This window comes from Gymnodraco acuticeps, unplaced genomic scaffold (genome assembly GCF_902827175.1).
Source record: "Gymnodraco acuticeps unplaced genomic scaffold, fGymAcu1.1, whole genome shotgun sequence".
In the NCBI taxonomy this organism is placed as follows: domain Eukaryota; kingdom Metazoa; phylum Chordata; class Actinopteri; order Perciformes; family Bathydraconidae; genus Gymnodraco; species Gymnodraco acuticeps.
In genome coordinates this window covers 48,081-67,439 of record NW_022990631.1, presented here as the reverse complement: position 1 = coordinate 67,439, position 19,359 = coordinate 48,081, and the positions used below count along the sequence as shown (strand labels likewise).

The 19,359-nt window shown below is 40.4% G+C and overlaps 1 protein-coding gene across 1 annotated transcript in view; it reads left to right on the top strand.

Moving 5' to 3' along the window:
* The first annotated feature begins 7,649 nt into the window (after nt 1-7,649).
* LOC117554709 (gamma-aminobutyric acid receptor subunit alpha-2-like) overlaps nt 7,650-19,359 on the top strand; it is a 42,647-nt gene continuing 30,937 nt past the window's right edge. Inside the window, 3 exon segments of the mRNA XM_034229194.1 lie at nt 7,650-9,379; nt 9,752-9,857; nt 12,043-12,158. Of these exon segments, the coding sequence (XP_034085085.1) occupies nt 9,787-9,857; nt 12,043-12,158 (187 nt within the window). The 5' untranslated portion in view covers nt 7,650-9,379; nt 9,752-9,786.

Genomic DNA, 19,359 nt, shown 5'->3' with positions numbered 1-19,359 from the left:
ATGTCAATGGGGAGCTCATTCCACCATCTTGGAGCCAGGACAGCAAACCCACGTGTTTTCGCCGATGGGAACTTGGGTCCCCCTCGCAGCGAGGGCGCAGCGGGTCGTTTGGCTGATGCAGAGCGTAGTGCACACGCTGGGGTGTACGGTTTAACCATGTCCTGGATGTAGGAAGGGCCAGATCCATTCGCAGCATGGTAAGCAAGTACCATTGTCTTGAAGTGGATTCTAGCAGTTACCGGAAGCCAGTGAAGGCAGCGGAGGAGCGGAGTGGTGTGGGAGAATTTAGGAAGGTTGAAGACCAGACGAGCCGCTGCATTCTGGATGAGCTGCAGAGGTCGGATGGCACATGCAGGTAGACCAGCCAGGAGGGAGTTACAGTAGTCTAGGCGTGAGATGACGAGAGCCTGGACCAGAACCTGAGTCGCTTTCTGAGTCAGCTGGGGACGTATCTTCCTGATGTTGTAAAGCGTGTATCTGCAGCAACGGGTTGTAGCAGCGATGTTTGCAGTGAAGGACAGGTTGTTATCTAGGGTCACACCCAGATTCCTTGCAGTCTGAGTCGGGGAAACAACTGAGGTGCCGATGTTGATTGTTAGGTCAAGAGTGGGACAATCTTTTCCCGGAAGGAAGAGCAGCTCAGTCTTGTCAAGGTTGAGCTTGAGGTGGTGAGCAGACATCCACTGAGAGATGTCAGCTAGACAAGCAGAGATGCGTGCAACGACCTGGGTCTCTGAACGGGGAAAGGACAGAATTAATTGGGTGTCATCAGCGTAGCAGTGGTAAGAAAAACCATGCGGGCTAATGACTGATCCGAGCGAGTTTGTGTACAAGGAGAAGAGGAGGGGACCAAGAACAGAGTCCTGAGGGACCCCTGTAGTTAATTGACAAGGGTCGGACTCAGACCCTCTCCAAGTCACCCTGTAGGTACGGTCTTTCAGGTATGAGGTGAGGAGGGAAAGTGCAGAGCCTGAAACTCCAAGTTCTTGGAGAGTGCGAAGGAGGATCTGATGATTCACCGTGTCGAATGCAGCAGACAGGTACAACAGGATGATGACAGAGGAGAGGGATGCAGTTTTGGCAGTGTGCAGTTCCTCCGTGACAGCAATGAGAGCAGTTTCTGTGGAGTGACCTGCCTTGAAACCAGACTGGTGCGGATCCAGAAGGTTGTTCTGATTGAGATAACAGGAGAGTTGTTTAAAGACAGCGCGTTAAAGTGATTTAGACAGGAACGGGAGGAGAGAGACAGGCCTGTAGTTTATAACATCAGACGGGTTGAGAGTAGGTTTCTTTAGGAGAGGGTTTACTCTTGCCTCCTTGAGACTGTTTGGAAAGTGACCAGAAGTTAGAGAAGTGTTGGGTGAGAAACGGTAGAATATCAGGAGCGATAGTCTGAAGGAGGTTTGAAGGGATAGGGTCCAGAGGACAGGTGGTAGGGCGGGCAGAGGTAATGAGGGTAAGAACCTCACTTGGAGAGAGAGGGGAAAAGGAGGTAAGTGTGTTGGTGGAAGGAGGGTCTGGTGACCCAGCGGTGAGTAAAGGTGAGTCAGAAAAAGAAGAGCGAATATCATCAACCTTTTTTTCAAAGTGGGTAACAAAGTCGCTTGACAGAAGTGAGGAGGGGGGAGGAACTTTTGGAGGGTCCAAGAGGGTGGAGAAGATGGAAAATAGTTTTTTAGGATTGGAATAGGAAGATTGGATCTTATCTTGAAAGAAAGTGCTTTTTGCCTGAAAGATCGAAGCAGAGAAAGAGGAGAGGAGAGCTTGATAGGTTAGGAGGTCATCATGGTGTTTGGATTTCCACCGTTTCCACTCTGCTGCCCTAAGGACGGTTCTATTAGCACGCAGTGCGTCATTTAGCCAGGGAGCAGGAGGGGACTGACGAGCCTGCCGAGATGTGAGAGGACAGAGCGAGTCCAGAGTGGATGAGAGAGTAGAGAGGAGAGTTTCTGCAGCAGAGTTTGGAGGCAGGAGATGGAACGAATCAGAGGAAGGGAGGGCTGAGAGCACCGACGAGGCAAAGCTAGAGGGGGAGAGGGAGCGAAGGTTACGGCGGACAAGTGCAGGATGGGAAGAGATTAGTTTGTTATGTTTGGAAAGGGATAGAGAGAATGAAATGAAGAAGTGATCGGATGTGTGGAGCGGGTTTACAGAGAGGTTAGAAGTAGCGCAGTTCCTTGAGAATATGAGATCAAGGACATTGCCAGCTTTATGAGTCGGTGGGGACGGAGACAGTGAGAAAGCAAAGGCGGTTAACAGAGATGTTAGTTCGTCTATCTTCCCCGTCTGGAGGTTGAAGTCTCCGAGAAGTACAGCGGGAGGGCCAGTTTCAGGGATGTGTGAGAGGAGATTATCTAATTCCTCCAAGAAGTCCCCCAAGGCACCTGGTGGACGGTAGAGAACAACAATGGTTAACTGTATAGGATGGGTTACTGTGACGGCATGGAATTCAAAGGTGGAAGGAGTGAAGTTAGGTAGCTTGAAGAGGGAAAAGCTCCATTTGGGAGAGAGCAGGAGACCAGTGCCACCTCCTCTGCCAGTGGGTCTGGGTGTATGGGAGAAGGAATATGCAGTGGAGAGAGCTGCTTTTATAATCCTTCTTCTTCTCTTTCATTGATCTTCTTACAGTTGTTCAGGTTCAGGAGTGGTTTTGATGGTGACTGTATGAGTAAGAGTTTAAAGAGAGTGCTCAGTGCTGTCGTATATGAAGGCTATGCTTTGGGCCAAAACACATGTTTTGTCAATCTACTAGTGGAAGTAATACAATTGATCAAGAATAATGAAGTCCAAGCAATCCTTTCTTCCTTTTGACTTATTTATCTGGATCTGTTCTGGGGAAAGAAACACATTGTATAATCATGTTTTTGGTTTCACCCACTTTACTCTGCTGTACGCACTGTATTTCAACCTGCCTAAATCATTCATTGCAATCCCATTTTGATGCAACCTGGCACTTTAGACCTTTTATGTTTTTTGTCATTGTGCTTTTACGGTTTGTAAGACATTTTGTCAGTTCTCAAATATATTTTCATGAATATACCAATGTAATACCTAACTTGAACTTTATCACAATATCTAAGAAGTAAACATGTTTAAATGATCACACGCTACTTTATGACACAAACCAACTCTTGTTGTTCTGGATACTCTCCTTGGTACACTGCATGTAGTGCACTGTGGACACTGCTGTGTCCTCCACAGAAATGACAATTGCTGCTGTTAGCTAGCTAGCTAGCCGGCTGTAATGATTTGCATCGTTCGTTGTAGCAAATCATCCCAGACCGCTCAATCACACCAGTGAAATTATAAATGCTTTCGCTTTTAAACTATAGTGGTCCGTGTATCAAATATAGAAAACACACATGTAACTTTAATTTGTAAAGTGTTGTGTTCTCCAGAGAAACCGCAATCGCAGCTGGTAGCACAACTTTTGTTGCGTAGCCAGGATGGCAGGGTCAGTGTTAGAGAGGCACTTGCCCCTGTTAGCCCTCCCCGCTAGAACCGCCCATGATGGGCAGAAGTGCCCAGTGTTCAACACTCAAGGTTTTGACCGTTATGAGTGCATCAGGGTACTCATAGCACAGAATTACGCAAATGAGATACAGCAATCGTCTTTTGTTAATGTTCAGATTTTGAGACCCCTACTGGCAGAACCCTGTCTCTTGACTGGTTAAATGTAACATAGCCATTGTTAGTGTAATTAGCTACCTGTGCTTCTTTGTGTTTTCCCTTTATAATAATAATAATAATAATGTATTACATTTTTAATTAGAGCGCTTTTACAGGTGCTGAAAGCGCTTTACAAGTACATATTACACATATTAGACATGTAAATGTCAATACTGTGGACATTACCCACAGGAGCAAATGCGGGTAGAGTGTCTTGCTCAAGGACACAACGGCCTGACGCAGTGGCGGCCGAGGCGGGTTTCGAACTGGAATTCACCATCGCTCCTTGATCTGATGATCAACGCTCTAACCACTGAGCCAAAACCTCCCCATATAAATATAAATATAATATAAATATAAATATATATATTTATAAATATAAATTATATAAATTAGATCACCTGGCTAACATTTTAAGAAGCAGATAAAGAAAAAACAGTATATTCAAAATATGAATATTTGACTGACATGTTAAATGTGGGTCCCCTTAGAAGGGAATACAGTCAATTGAGCTTTTGTTATCAAGAATACAATTGGAGGCGGGCCATAAGGGTTCGATCTGCAGAGTTTGTGTCAGTGTGTGTCTGTGTGTTTTCAGCAAAAGGATTTTTTAAGGGGTGACCTATCACTTTAAGAGTGTCAGAGCTCCTCGATGGGCTCCTCATCTTTTTTTTCTCTCTCACAACATCGTTCTTCTGCCATGCATGGCTTGTTGCCGAGGTAACAGGCCTGAGACTGGTTTAGCATTTCCAGCATTGCCTGGTGAATCAACTCACATGCAACTGACAACAGCAAGCTGCATGACTGGATCAGGTATTATTTTCGCCCCAAAATGTCAGTGGAGTCAACAACCAGCTGGTGCTGCACTCTTATATCAGGAGCAAGTATCTTCTCAGAGAAATCTGAGAAGATACTTTGAGTGTATTTGTGTGCTGATACTGTCATCTGTTTCCAAATCTACAAGGAGCCAGTTTCTGTGTTTCTCCAGCAGAGGACACTGTGTGTGTGTGTGTGTGTGTGTGTGTGTGTGTGTGTGTGTGTGTGTGTGTGTGTGTGTGTGTGTGTGTGTGTGTGTGTGTGTGTGTGTGTATTTGTGTGTTTGCATGGCTATTTATGCATCCATGTGACTCATATCACCCCACATGTCTGTCAACCATTTTTATTCTGATGTATTTCATTCTATAACAAGCAAAGCATTTTTTGCTCGGGCTATAGTTAGATGCACATATTTCATATTTATTCTGACAAGGAAAATAATTCAATCAGCGCCGCTGAAGCAGCAGCAGCACACTTTCCTGTTAGCTTTTTTTTTGTTGATCGACCAGATCCTTATTGAGCTGCACCCCCACTGAATGAAAGCACATCTGTCAATTCCCGCCTGTCTGAATCTGCATTTGTATTGCTCCTTTGGTATTTCTGGCCTCTTGCAGGTAATGTGGTCAAATTAACGCCAGATTGGAATTGCCATACAAATGGAGAATTACTTTGCATATTTAGACTGCACTATCCTTGAAAGTGACATGAATCACATTATTGTAACATTTACAGTCTTAACACGAGTTTAACATGTTTCCCTTCCACACGTGACTTCTATATGATACTAAACCAGGAGTGACAGTGATAAAGGGTTTTCATTTGTCATTTTAATTAAATATTAACGCTACCTTTCAACCTTGAATCATACCTACCTCCACATGGACCTGATCAATATGCATTGTCACTCATTGTGCCCAACTGGGACACACTCAGGCCTGGCAGTGGAGTCTGATGCAACATCTTGCAATAAGCATTGTGCTGTAAGAGTGTGTAACTCGGAGGCTAACAGCCCGAGTTTAACCCGAGTTTAGCGGGAAACTAAACGTGCACACACAGATTTACAGAATAAAGGAGGGTAGATTTTGTCCTCGATGCCCTTGCTTTTCCGCCTGCAGGCTGCTTCCTACCTGCTTTGTTGGACTTGATGGCCCAGGGGTCAGCGTTATTGAGATGACCTGGCTCATCGATCACCTGTCACTGGTATAGATTAAAGCCGAGATCAATGGGGCAGCCTGTCTGAAGTATAGCAAAGGAAGGCAACGGCTGCTTGATAATGGACCGACCCCTGAGGTCCAGCAGCCTGTTTTGATCCGTGTGTGTGTGTGTGTGTGTGTGTGTGTGTGTGTGTGTGTGTGTGTGTGTGTGTGTGTGTGTGTGTGTGTGTGTGTGTGTGTGTGAGAGAGAAAGAGATTACTCACTTTCTCTGCTGCCTCTTAAATCAGGTCTCCTTAATGCTTTTTGTCCATTTGACCAACCTGTCTCCGCCTCTGCAGCAGTTACATGATTTAAAGCACAGTTACGTTTATTTATATAGCACACTTTATACAACAGGGTGCATTTAAAATATCATTATTGTTATTATGATTTATTTTATCTTCTTTTTATTTCATTGGCATAACACAAATAGTATGGATAAAGTACAAAAATAGAAAAAAAGGATAAAGTCCATGTACGGACAAACCCCCCAAAAAAGGAAAAACACACATAAACATATAAGATAAGAACATATGAAATAAAAATATATGAGAATACATTTTATTATTGAAAAGGTAATTAAAAAAGAATGATTTTAAAATATAGTAATATGTTTTACCCATTAACCACACACTTTAAACCTAACTAAATCCTTGACATATTTGTTTCTGCTTTTACGAATAAACACTGTTTATGATGTAACACTTGCAAATACTACAAATATAACACCTGAAGTGACCATTGGGTGGTTTAAAAATAAATTCTAGGCATTGCAACGAGACGTTTACTTGATGTTCCAAACACACACACATTTTATCTATTTAACACAGCTGTAGATTCATACACTTGAATAATTCATGGCCATATTAACCTGTTAAGAGGCTCTGGGGCAGAAAGTGCCTGCCTGGCTTTCACTCATCTCCTATTGCACACATCTTTTGAAATAAGCACCATCTGAACACAATATTAACTAAAATGATGAAAGTATCTTTTTTTTGTGACCAACTTTTTATTGTTTTTTTTTTATTTGTTGTCCTCACAAATGAAGGGACTTATCTACACAGATACAAATGATATAGACAATAATACACAAATTTAAATAAAAGACAAATACAAAAATATAGGGAATCCCTTTCCCATGCCACCCCGTCCCTCCCCCTTCCCACCCATCTTGCCATTTCACAGACAATCCTACCTGATGTTTGTTAGCATTTGAGTTCATCTATCAATTATATTATATATATTATTTATATTATAGCATAACAATGTATCCACATAAAATACATTCATACCTTTTTTTTCCACATAACATTTCATCTGTTTAAACTGAATTGAGATTGACTCCTAATAATCTACAATTGCACCAATGTGTGCGTATATGTACAAACATAATTTACATGAATGATATTACCCGATCAGCAGCTCTTTGAATAGCCTTTAAAAGTGTTTGTATCGTATTTTCACAAAGCACCCCAACATCACCAAAAACAGAGTGACCATGTTGGTTTTTGGGGACCTGCTGCCACCTTGCCTAGTTGGTAATCTGGTCAAGAAAGGGTTAACAATCCATTACATTTTTTCCAAATTTCAAAGATTTGTTTCCCCCCTGAAAAATATACACTTTTCCTGCAAGAATTCATTTGACGTCTTCCGTTCAATGTCGTTTTTTTATATCACAGAATGACATTCCAAAGGAATGTTTTGGGAATTTGTAGACTTTCTGTTTGTTGGTCTATTTCATAGAAAGTGCATATATATATATAAACATTATTATATTAGGATAAACCAATGGATCCCACACTGCTGTTGCATTTAGAAATGTTGTCATAGACAGAAAAACTAGTTACATGTTAGATGATGTTACAATGATCCAATGTAGGCCATGCAGCGTGTGGTGCTGAAAGAACAGCTCCCAAAGCTCTACATTAAAGCCGGTGACATCATTGTAAGGAAAAGCAGCACGAAGGAAACTAATCTACAATATAATAAGGTGTTTTTTTGCTATTTGTCAGTTTATGATTTGAGGCTCACAAGAGAAATTAGTCTACATGCTGTAAACATTGCAACTACAATAACTGTTAGAAAAAGGATAACAATTTATACCACAACAACAACTGTCCTAGCAACAGCAGTGTCAAGAGGGCCATCCATTCTCTATGTTTCACACACACATAAAACACACAACGAGAACAACGGGTCATCACTTTGTATTTTGGCATTTCATTTGGACTATAGTAAAAAGAAAACACCTTGCCCACTTTAGTATTTTCCTAATTTCACCAAAAGTAATTTGCCTCATTTACGAACTGTAATGTCATTGTTGCCAGCAAAACAAAAACATATATTTCATAGTGATAACAGTTACATATGATACCCTTTTCACCCACAGTTTCTTAAAGAGGTCCTAATAAGCTTTTGGGGGTTTTCCCTTTCCTGTAGTGACTTGTTGTGCATCGTCTCTAAAGGCTACACTCACTGTGTTCCTCCCCCATTCCCCCCTGCCTGAAGCCTTTCCATTGGACTCCTTTTTTTAACTTCTGGACATAGTGACATCACTATGTAACACTTGCACTTATTTTGGCTAGCTCTCCAAAACATTATACTGTACGTGATAGGCTAAGGGACGGGACATCTCTAAGCTGTCGACCAATCACAACAGAGCCGGAGTGCTAACCAATCAGAGCAGAAAAGAGGTGCTGCAGCTCAGGCAGTATGAGAAACATTAAAGCATGGAGACATGTCACAGTAGAGGCACAACATACAAATATGAACCTGAACATTATCATAATAGGGCCCCTTCAAATCCAATCAACGTATACACCAATATTGGCCAATTTGGATAGTATATCAGTGTATACTGACCACAGCTACACAAATAGGTCAACCAAGAATATGTAAGTCAGATAATGATACAAAACCATCATTAATCAGTATTTCAGTGGCGCGTTTTAGTGTCCCGTGGTTCAATAGCTGTGTTGAAGGCTTTTCCATCACCTTAAGTACACATGATAATTAGCAGACCTTTGAGAATGAAATGAAAAGAAACCCAAGGCTCATGAGCAGTTGGTGACACACAAAACAGACCAAAATGGCTGAACCCATGGACTCCATTTCCAAAGGTGCAATTTCCATCGCAACCATGCAACAAAGCCTGGCTGTTTTGCATAATCAATATGGCACTATACATTGGCTGTGAGTGGAAACAACATTCATTAACATCCTCACTGGTCTGCATGCATACCAAACCGTCTCTAGGACCCAGTGGGTCTCCTCCTCAGCCTTTGTAGTTTTTCTGTGGAGAGATGAGGGAGACTGAGATGTGCTTCTTGCTTATCACGATTCACATCGAGCTTTTTTTTTAACCAGCTGAGGGGGGAAGCTGAACAGGGGCAATTTAAAACATCAGGATCATCTCCCGCAACTGCTGCTTTTTTTTATTTATGTTTTACATTTAATTTCCTACCATCTCATTGTTATCATTTTTTCCCATTTTAGTTTTGGGAGGGGGGACACTATGAAAGCCTGTGCATTTCGGGTGCATTCCTGCTGCTGGCTGGGACTATGATTTATCAATGCTCGCAGCTTTGTTCTCATGACACACTTGAACTCATTCAGTCGCATCAAAACAGGAGAGAGCGGTGATTTAACTTTCTTGCATCTTCGACGAATCCAGCTGCAGCAGGTACTTTCTGCACTTGAGGTGAGTGTTTTTTTGTATCTATGTTTTTGTAAATCCCCCTCTCAGACACAAAGGAAACGTTTATTTTGTATTATGGAAAAGATCTTGATCCCACATTGCCTCTCATATTATTGATTATGTTCTGCATGTAATGATTTGTAATCGTCTAAATACTTCTTCAGATCGTTCTCTGCAATCTTTTTGGGTATGTTCAGTGAGTGGAGGCGTGGGACGTGTCAGTGAATACTAATTGCAGCCTGCTTCTTCTTCTCTTATTTTGTTGTGAGCTGAAGGGAATCCCCAGATATAAGTGTTGGATATCATGTCTGCATGTTATATAAAGAAATCCACTTGCATGTCAAGCCGGTTAATTTGCGCGTCCATTCCTTGCAGCGGCTGCCCTGCTGTGTGTAGGTGTTGAAGCAGCCATGTGGAGCAGAGAGAGCGCTCCTCCACTTCTCCTCTGCCTGCTGGCGCTCACTGTTCTCTGGAAAACCAGGTGAGTGCTTTGAATGGGGGGAGACGCCTTGAAGCGATGATAGTGCACGAGCTGAATGCCGGGGATCACTCACCCACTGAGTCTCTGGGGACTGGGGGTCTCCATTTATCAAGTTTTTTAAAATGTTATTATCACGCAGGGCTCATTGTCAGTGGGCACTCAATGCGCAGGAGGCAGGAGAGGCAGTTTACCGCCTTCATATCCTCAGTCTGACCATAAAAATAACCCTTAGGGCATGTGGGTAATTATCTAGCCTATAATACAATTTATAATCCATAGGCTACTGGTTTCCAAGGTTATTTGATATTGCACATTCCAAAGAGCAGCTTGAGTTTTATTATTTAACAGTTATTTGAATGGCCCATTCTAATATGGGATAATTGCTACAGCAAATACAAACCTTGCATTGTAATTGTGTAGCCTTTTTCTCAAAGGGAATACAAAATAGTAGCTTATTAAAAGAAAAATATAGGCCAATACAACAATATACAGTACACTATAAGGTCTAATTAGTTTAAATTATTAAGTCTGATATATGTAGCTTTCATTTTGACTGTTGCCAAGCTCCTACAGTGTTATCAGAGGACATCTCACATTGACACCTCAGGTGTAAAGGTGTCTGTGGATAGCCCATTGGGAGTGACAGTTTGGTTAATTTGAGCGCTCACTAGAGGACAGTTGACAAAAGGGAAAAACTGTCAATGTCACAAGCATGACAGGTAATTTAAATAATCCATTATTCAATAGGCCTGTGTCCCCACTACTGTTGCCTACTAGATTTAAGAAACCTTGCCTGGGGCGGCCACATTGTCCATGCTAGGCTGTAGGCCTTTTTCATGGCAGACATTTTCACATGTTACAGTTAATGCAAAGGTGTAGAAAATACAATGAATCATGTCAGAATCAGATTAATGGATACATTAGTGTATTATATAGACCAAAATGATGGCTCAATGTCACAATCTGGGACACCTGAGTAGAGCATCATTGTGTGATTACAAGACAAAATGTCTGCTGTGAAACATGGGAAGACAAGGAAAACCTTAAACCAAACTTTATTTGTTAACAGGATAAATATGATAACAGTGTTGTGCTTTTCTTATATTAGCTTTTGTGGCTTCGAAGCCATTTTGCTAAAAGTTATTGTCTTAAATTGTGAGGTTTTCAACTTTATCAAACAGGAAGCTACAACACAACATTACAGAGCTTAGTTAACTTCCACAAAAGTGCATACAAGTATCTTTAATAGTTATGTAAGAGCTGAAATTGTTCTTCTTTAGAGAGAAACATGACTATTTCTTAGTTAACTTAGAAGGCTAACTTCCAAGCAAACCTTGAAATCAGCTAGCTTACTCAGCTAGCTTACTCAGACAGCTAACGTTAGCAAGCAAATGTTAACACTGAAGAATACAAATGAATTGAAAAGATATGAATGAACAGTTTCTGGGATAAATGTAAAGGTTCGCTCTATAAAATCCTCCACCTTGTGTTTTCTACACATGCTAATGCAGATTGATGATTTATGAATTGGATATGCTAGCAGAGTTTTAAAGTGGGCTAGCGGTTCTAACCAGTAGATTTAAACTGTGGTAAAGTAGCCTAGCCTACTGTTGCTAACATACTGTACTTAAAGATAAGAAATACATTATTCCTAGTCTATTAGGTTATCACATAAGAAGTTGGCTACATTAACACTTTCTCAGATGTTAATGAGAGAAATATGATAACAGAAATCACCCAGATGTGTAAAATGATGACTATTGTAGACATTCCTGCTTAAATTGAATAAGCCTCAAAACCTGTTTGTTACATCACTAGAGCTGTTGGCAATGGTGAATATGTCAAGCTTTAATGTAGGCCCTTATCTGAATTTATTTACAATGAATCTCTAGCTCTGATTAGATTTGCATATTCAGTTGTGTTTTGGCTTCAAGATCAGATGGCTCACAAATGTTCTGCCTTGAACTGGGTCATCCATGTGGATGAGAAACAATGTGTATGTGTGTGCGTCTGTGTGGGCATGTGTGAAATCTCTGCCAGATAATAACGACCCCTTTTTATTCCCCATAAATCAGGCCTCTGTGGAACACAGAGTTATGACTCTGAATAGCTTTAACATTTAATCAAACAAATTCTTGCTTGTTGAAGTGTCTGCTCATGTTCTTGTTGTTTTTCCGGCACCCAGGTCAGTGAGCTGCGATGCCCAATCCGATGCCTTTAAAACCAACATCACCCTGTTCACGCGCATCCTGGACAGCCTGCTGGATGGATATGACAACCGTCTACGGCCAGGTCTTGGAGGTAAGGAAATCATCTTCTATCTCTAGATGTACAGAACATTATCATTTCACTTTCAATCCAAAAGTATGTTTATCATCCAACATAATCATTGTACATGCTTAGAGCTTCGACTTGTAATGATATAGCACAGTTGATGGCTCATTTGGAGTGAAAACACTTAAACATCAGATTTGTAGTGCCTTTAGCAACAATTCCCTCAGGAATAAATTGACAAACACACTTTTTGAACAAAAAAAAAGTTATATAATGCTCACTTCACTTCCTGGAAAGTCACAGCAGCCAAACTGTCCACATTTAACTCCGCAGAGGGTTATATCCTTGCTTACATTTTTTTGGGAAAACGCCTGCTGAATGAGTGGGCGTAGTGTCAGTTCAGTTGTGCTGCATGGTGAACTTTTGGAGAATCTAACTGGATCTGGATCGCTCTAACATCCTGGATCCATCCCTTCTTGGATGATACATCTTTAAAAGAGCACTTTGAGTGAAATGTGGCATTCAGTAGATTTTATTTTACAATAAGATATGACCAGATAATACTGTAGCAATTGAAATATTTGTCTAGTAGAGATGTTTGCACTTTCAGGTCTGAAAGCCATAGCGTGTCTGTCATTACTGGCATGATGGTTAATGTTGATTCAATGGAAATCTGCCAAGCCACCACTACACTCTAAATCATCTGTGTCAGTCTCAATTTCACTAAGTGCCATACTCAGAGATGAGGATCACATGAAAGTCCAGCCATACACTATAGTTTATTGACATGCTTTTAATCGCAAGAAAATAGCTTTCATTATTTTGTTCGTTGTCCTGTAAGGTCTTCTCTAATACAATTTTGTCCAAATAAAAATGTAAAAAGTTTCTTCGCCATCGTAGTATGTAATCAAGCTAAGAGAAAGACTATGATTATATTTCTACATGTGGTTGACAAGCCAATGGTTGTTTGTGAAATCAAACAAAAATAAAAACAGCTCTTAGTTCATGTTATTCACAATTCTTAACAGACAAGCTTCTGGCATGTAGTGTTAATTTCGTCAGCTATTTTTTTATTTAGTTTTAGTCTAAGTCCTGTGTTAAATTTCCTTTTTAGTTTTAGTCATATTTAGTCACCTTCATCCTGTTTTTATTTAGTCAAGTTTTAGTCGACTAAAAGTCTGAGCATTTTAGTCTTATTTTAGTCAAAGAAAACTAATTATTTTAGTCTACTTTTTGTCAATGAAAACTGTTGAGTCTTTTTTAGTCATCAGATTATATAGAACATTTCAGTCAAACTGGTCTAGCCAAAACCAATAATTTGTCATTTTAGTCAAACGTATTTCACAATAAGATTATATCTTGTCCTTATTTGATGAAAAACACAGGTTGAATGATTAAGAAAGCAGCTTTGCAGAGAGTATCTGGTCAGGTTTGTGGTGTTTTTACCAGCTGTGTTATGGCCACATTGCTTCCCTTCTGATAAAACAATGCATTCGCTTTTTTTCTCCGCCTCATTGTAGCGAAAATGGGCCCAAATATCACATCGTTTCTTTCTCCCAAGCAGTGGTGGCTTTAGACTTTTTCGTTGTCAGTCATTTTGACGGACAGGATCGTAACATTTCCGTCATAATCCATTATTATCCGTCGAGTGCACAATTTATCACTCACTCGCGCTGACTGTATTCGGTTAACGCGAGTGCGACCACTGCTCCCAAGCCCTGTTGTTGCCATTTTATTTTCTGTTAAATAAGGTTAGTTAGACCATGAGTTAGAGCCGAGTCTTCCTGACAGTTCATATTGTGCCGCTGCCCGGTGTAATTCAAATCTACCGCCGCGCGCACCACAGACACACAGCTGCTGCCCAGCCGCAGCACCGGAAATGGAACTGCTGGGAGAAAAACTGACTATCAGAGATGTAACGTTATCTTTGATAATATTTCGTCTCCTCATTTTTCGTCAACGAAAGTAAAGAGAGATTTTGGCATAGTTTTTATTTAGTAAACTACATTTTCGTCTCGTCACTTTTCGTCAACGATATTGCATGATGATTTCGTTACAGTTATTGTTTACTGCCGTCGGTGCCGTCTCGTCATCGTCTCGTTTTCGTCATGGAAAAAAAGGTCGTTGACGAACATATTTCGTCATAGTTTTAGTCAACGAAATTAACACTACTGGCATGCAATCGTCTGCATATTAAACCCTTAACCCAAAACTTCCTTATAGCCTACTTCAAATAATTAAATATAATAATATATAATAATAATAATACATTTATTTTGGGGGGTGCCTTTCATAACATCCAAGGACACCTTACAGGGCATAGGGGCAATATAGGGAACAATTAAAACAGTGGATTTAGTGAAGTATATGACAAATAAGAAATATGACAAATCAATGGATGAATGCTATTTAATCTCATATATTTTCACACATCCCCTGACATATTATATCTGATGCAAGTTGAAGTTTATCAATTCTTCTTCAGGTCCAAAAAGGCAGGGCCAACATTCATTAAGGACCTAAATTCATATTTTATAAATCAAAATGTGGCTTGAAGTACTTTGAATATCACACATGTGCTTTAAGTGGTCAGAGAATGTTATTGCACACCTCAAGCTAGACAAATGTAACTAGCAGTAAGCAGAATTTGAAAATAATTATATTTTTTGTTTTGGTATTATGTGTTTTAATATGAATATATCTACAAGTTTGAAAAGTGAATTATAAATAAATAATAAAATATATATATATATAACCATTATTTAATATAATATATAATATTGAAAAGCATTTTCCTCAGCTTTTGCGAGTTATGACACATTTCCAGCCATGTCATCACGATAGGCTTCAATATGTATCCCTCTCAGCAGAAGACATGTTGTGCCTTCTGTGTGTCTTCTCTTGCGGCCACAGCCTTCCCTCTCCATCCTCACCTCTCTCATTTCCAGCTGGCCCCTCACCCCAAAGCTGAGCTCCTCCCTCAGGATTTGGTCCCATTTGAATTTCCAATTCCTGGGGCCATCAGCCGGAGCTGCCATATGGGGAACAGATCTCCTTTAGCCTGGCAGCACTCAGCCTGTACCACTGGACCTATAATGGTGCAGCTATCTTATGTAGACTGTTGCGTAAGTAAAGCATAAATGTTCAAATAAAAGACATTTCAGTCAGACAACTCACGTGTTTCTTTAGCATGTTTATTAGAAGCAGCATATAGTTGAGTTTGGCGTCTAGGCTCGGGCCTCATCCCTCCACAGATATACATAGCACGATGAGTGATGATTAAATAACTAACCCCCCAGCCTACAGGTGGAAGCTGGGGTGCTGGTGGGGCAGGCAAGCAGCAGTGACGTGGAAGTAGCTGCAGCGATAGCAGCAGCAAGCAATGCACGGAGAGAGATCTGGCAGGTTAAATAGAGCGGCATATTAAGGAGACTCTGTTTGGTTGGTTGTAGAGTGGAAAGGGGCGTTATGTATGAATGCAGCATAAGTGCTCAAGTTGCCTGAACTAGCTCGCAGGCTTCACCCCATTTCTGTACATTAAGACCCATACTGTACCCATGAATGTACACATGGGCTACTTCATGGAGCAGTCACAGTGACATCAGATGGAGTTTTCCACATTGTAGACACGTTACAGCTTCATGTCTCATCTGTGGGAGAAACACGTTAACGCTTAACTGAACCTAAGTTTATAACATGTTGTTTGTAATGCATGGAAAAGCACCTCAACACAGCTGCAGGAGGGTGTTCACTGAGACATACAGTATATTCTGGTAAACAAAATGTGTCCCTTTTATAGTTTTCACGGTTCAAGTAGCATGTGTCTAAAATATATTGTATGCCATAGTCTCTCTCTGTGAACCCTGAAATAGTCAGTCTTTTATTTACAGCATCATTACACATTGCCTTCATACATACAGTGTATTTTGAAATATATTTAACCCGATAGTCATTGGACTTTCCTTCATGATAATCTGAGACATTTTTTAAAATTCCCTCCGAAGAAAAGAGCAGTTCAACACGGCTTTGCAAAATGGACAAAATAACAGGAACACCTGTGTAATGTAATGCAGTAAATCCACTAACAACTGCGAACTATAGCCTAAAATTATCTTATACAACATATATTTCCAATTAAAACATTACAAAAAAGCTTAGGGTAAAATCAGTAACCGAGCTGTAACCATTGACTGTAAAGGAAATGGTAGTTCTCCTATATCAAAGTGGAACATTGAGATATTGTTTAGATTCCTTTTCTCAAGGTGCGGGACATCTGTAACTTATCCTTCTGTGTCAACAAGAGATGAAACAGTTTACCGCTCCGATTGATAATCAAATGATAAAGAAGAGAAATATGAATCTAGGGCAGAGGTTTTCAAGATGATCCCACGTGTTCCCTCGAGGCTACTAGGTTTCAGGGGAGATAGAAAAAAAAACAGCTGCTGTAATCATTTCTACAATGAATGAATTTCCTTGTGGGCTTAGGGTGCACATTTCTCTTTAATTTATTTATAGAGAATAGAGTATAACCACAGAAATGGCTGTCTATACATGGCTATTGGTTTTTGAAGCACACACATACCTTGCTCCTTTAAAGAGCCCATCATGTAAAGACTGTGGACTGATATGTAACCCTACCTTGTTTTTATCCAGCATTTCTTTACTCTTAAGTGTGGAAGTAATACCAAGCTGCTTTAAAATATAGCATCTGGTTTTATTTCACTTTCACATGAAATCTAGCCAGGCTGCAGAGTGGATGAAAGCACAGTAGCTCCCACATCACCATTAGTGTGAGTGTGAGGCAGCTCACTTCTGCTCATATTCACACTACTGCTACTCATTTGTTTTCCAAACCAAAAACATGTCATCTTACTACAACTTCACCCTCAGAGCAATGCATTATGTTCCAGCTTTAAAGCAACATCTTTTATGTCAAAATGTAACGGATGTCGGAGTTGTTGGGAGCTTTGAAAGTTGTTGGCTAAGGTTACTTTTCCAATGTGAGCTGACAACTAGAGAGCTTTGAGAGAAAAAGGTACTCATGTCTTAAAGCATTCCAGGATATCATGGTTATTACATCCATCCGCCTTGACAGGAAACAGTTTTATATAACCCTTAAATAGTAAATATTTAAACTGTAATTATTACATTTTTGGTCAAATATGAGTAGATGTTATCTAATTGACACAAAACAACCTAAAAAAAGCGCATTTTACTACATTAGGTTTTTAGTAAAGGTTCTTGGTATTGCTTAAGCATAGGTCAGATTATACGTAACATTTTAAAATAAAACAATGTTGATGTTGAGTTTGATGCTTGTTATTATTGGCGATCAAAATCCACAGAAATGGTAACAGCTGCTAGAAAAAATATACAATGCAAGACAAAACAGACAGATTTAGAGATAGATGGGTTCCAATTTTGAAATGATTCATGATTCTTCCAAAAAGACCTGCTTTCCTGAAAATCACAACACAGCCGTAAATGTATTATGCATCCCATAGTATAAATAAACCTGAAGCGGAAGCTAAACTTTATCATTGTGTCACGATTGGTAGGAATTTGGTTGGATTGGTTACCTCTGATAGTTGACCACATAAGGACGGGTGTGTCCAGGGGGTAATTGGCCTCTACCAATCAGAGGGTCAGTGGTTTGATTCCCAGTAGTTCAAATGTCGAAGTGTCCTTGGAAGATACCTGACCCCAAATTGCTCCAGTAGGCTGTCTAGGATAATGAATTATGACATATAATGTAATGTCAGAATGTTGGTTGTTGTGGAAATTCAAATTCCCTGAAAAGAAACTGATAAATGATTAATGGACGAAGTTGTTGTATTTAATAAAGTAATAAAGAAAGTCAAATACAATTCAAATTGATCTCAAATGCAAAACAGAGCAACTTCATCCTCAGAGGTTCTGCACACCGAACACAGCTTACTATATAGTACAAAGAAAACAGCCAACTGGTACTTCCTATACATTCTCTTAGGCAATTCTAAACATCCCATTAAACCATAAAACCATTCACCGTTTGCATATCCACCTTTAACACTTCCTTTTGCCCTCCTGGAAAGTAAATCCTAAACATATGTCTCTGTTAAACACATGCACGACTACAAATACAATTTAACAAAGTAAAAGGCAATCAGAGTATAAGACATACGTTCATATATTTTAAATGATTATATGACACAACATTGGTATGCTGCTCATACAATAAGATGAAAGAGCTAGCTAAGCTAACTATACACAAACATCAAAGCCATTCACCGACAGCACAAGACATCAGGTGTAAAGACATTTCCTCTGGAGTTATTTCCTTCACTGTCCCTGTCCCATCCAGCAGTGCAACTTCTTCTTCTTGCGGATGCTTTTGGTCTGAAGCTGACCTTTGTGTAGTCGCACGGCAGGATGCGCTGCCCCTTAAAGAAGAGAGGTTTTTTTGTCTGACCAATTAAACATGGTTCAGCAGGCCCATCTGCACCATGTGATGCTGAGTACAAGAGCACATGTTTCTGGCCGTTCTTGCTGAATAAATGAACTTTGGGTATTGTCCTCGTTCCTTTAAATAAGTGTCCTGACGTCCTGGGGCAATAAATGCACTCTGGATATTTTTAAATAGAAAACACGGACTTTCCCCGAGGGCTGTGCTTTCCTAGGTTTTCTGCTGCGAGGATGCATCATTTGTGCAAATACGGTTAGCTTTGCCTGTGAGTTTGCTCCACTCATGCAATGCAAATGGACTCGGAACTTCATTGTTGTGGGTTCTTTTCATTGATACTGATTGTTTCTGCTGGCTGCAATATCACAAAAAATAATCCTGAACACGGTCGACAGTGGTGGATAAACTAATGTCAACAAACCTGCATTAACTGTACATAATATCTCATATTACATGTTAAACGCTTTTATCCAAAGCGACTTACATACTCAATACTGTGGACAATCCCCACAGGAGCAATTTGGGGTGAAGTGTCTCAGGGACACAACGACATGCTGACTGCCGTGGGGCTCGAACCTGTGCTCCCTGATACGAACACAAACGCACTAAACCACTGCGCCACACGCCTCCCTCATATACTGTATACACACAAAAAACAGCTAGCCCATGCAGTAAAAGGCCTTTCTGTCAGGGTGTGTGGAAAATGGGACCAAAGTGCAGTTTAAACAAGGACTAAAAAAGGTAAGGTAACAAAAAGCGAGCTTTATTAACAAAAGCCGAAGGCAG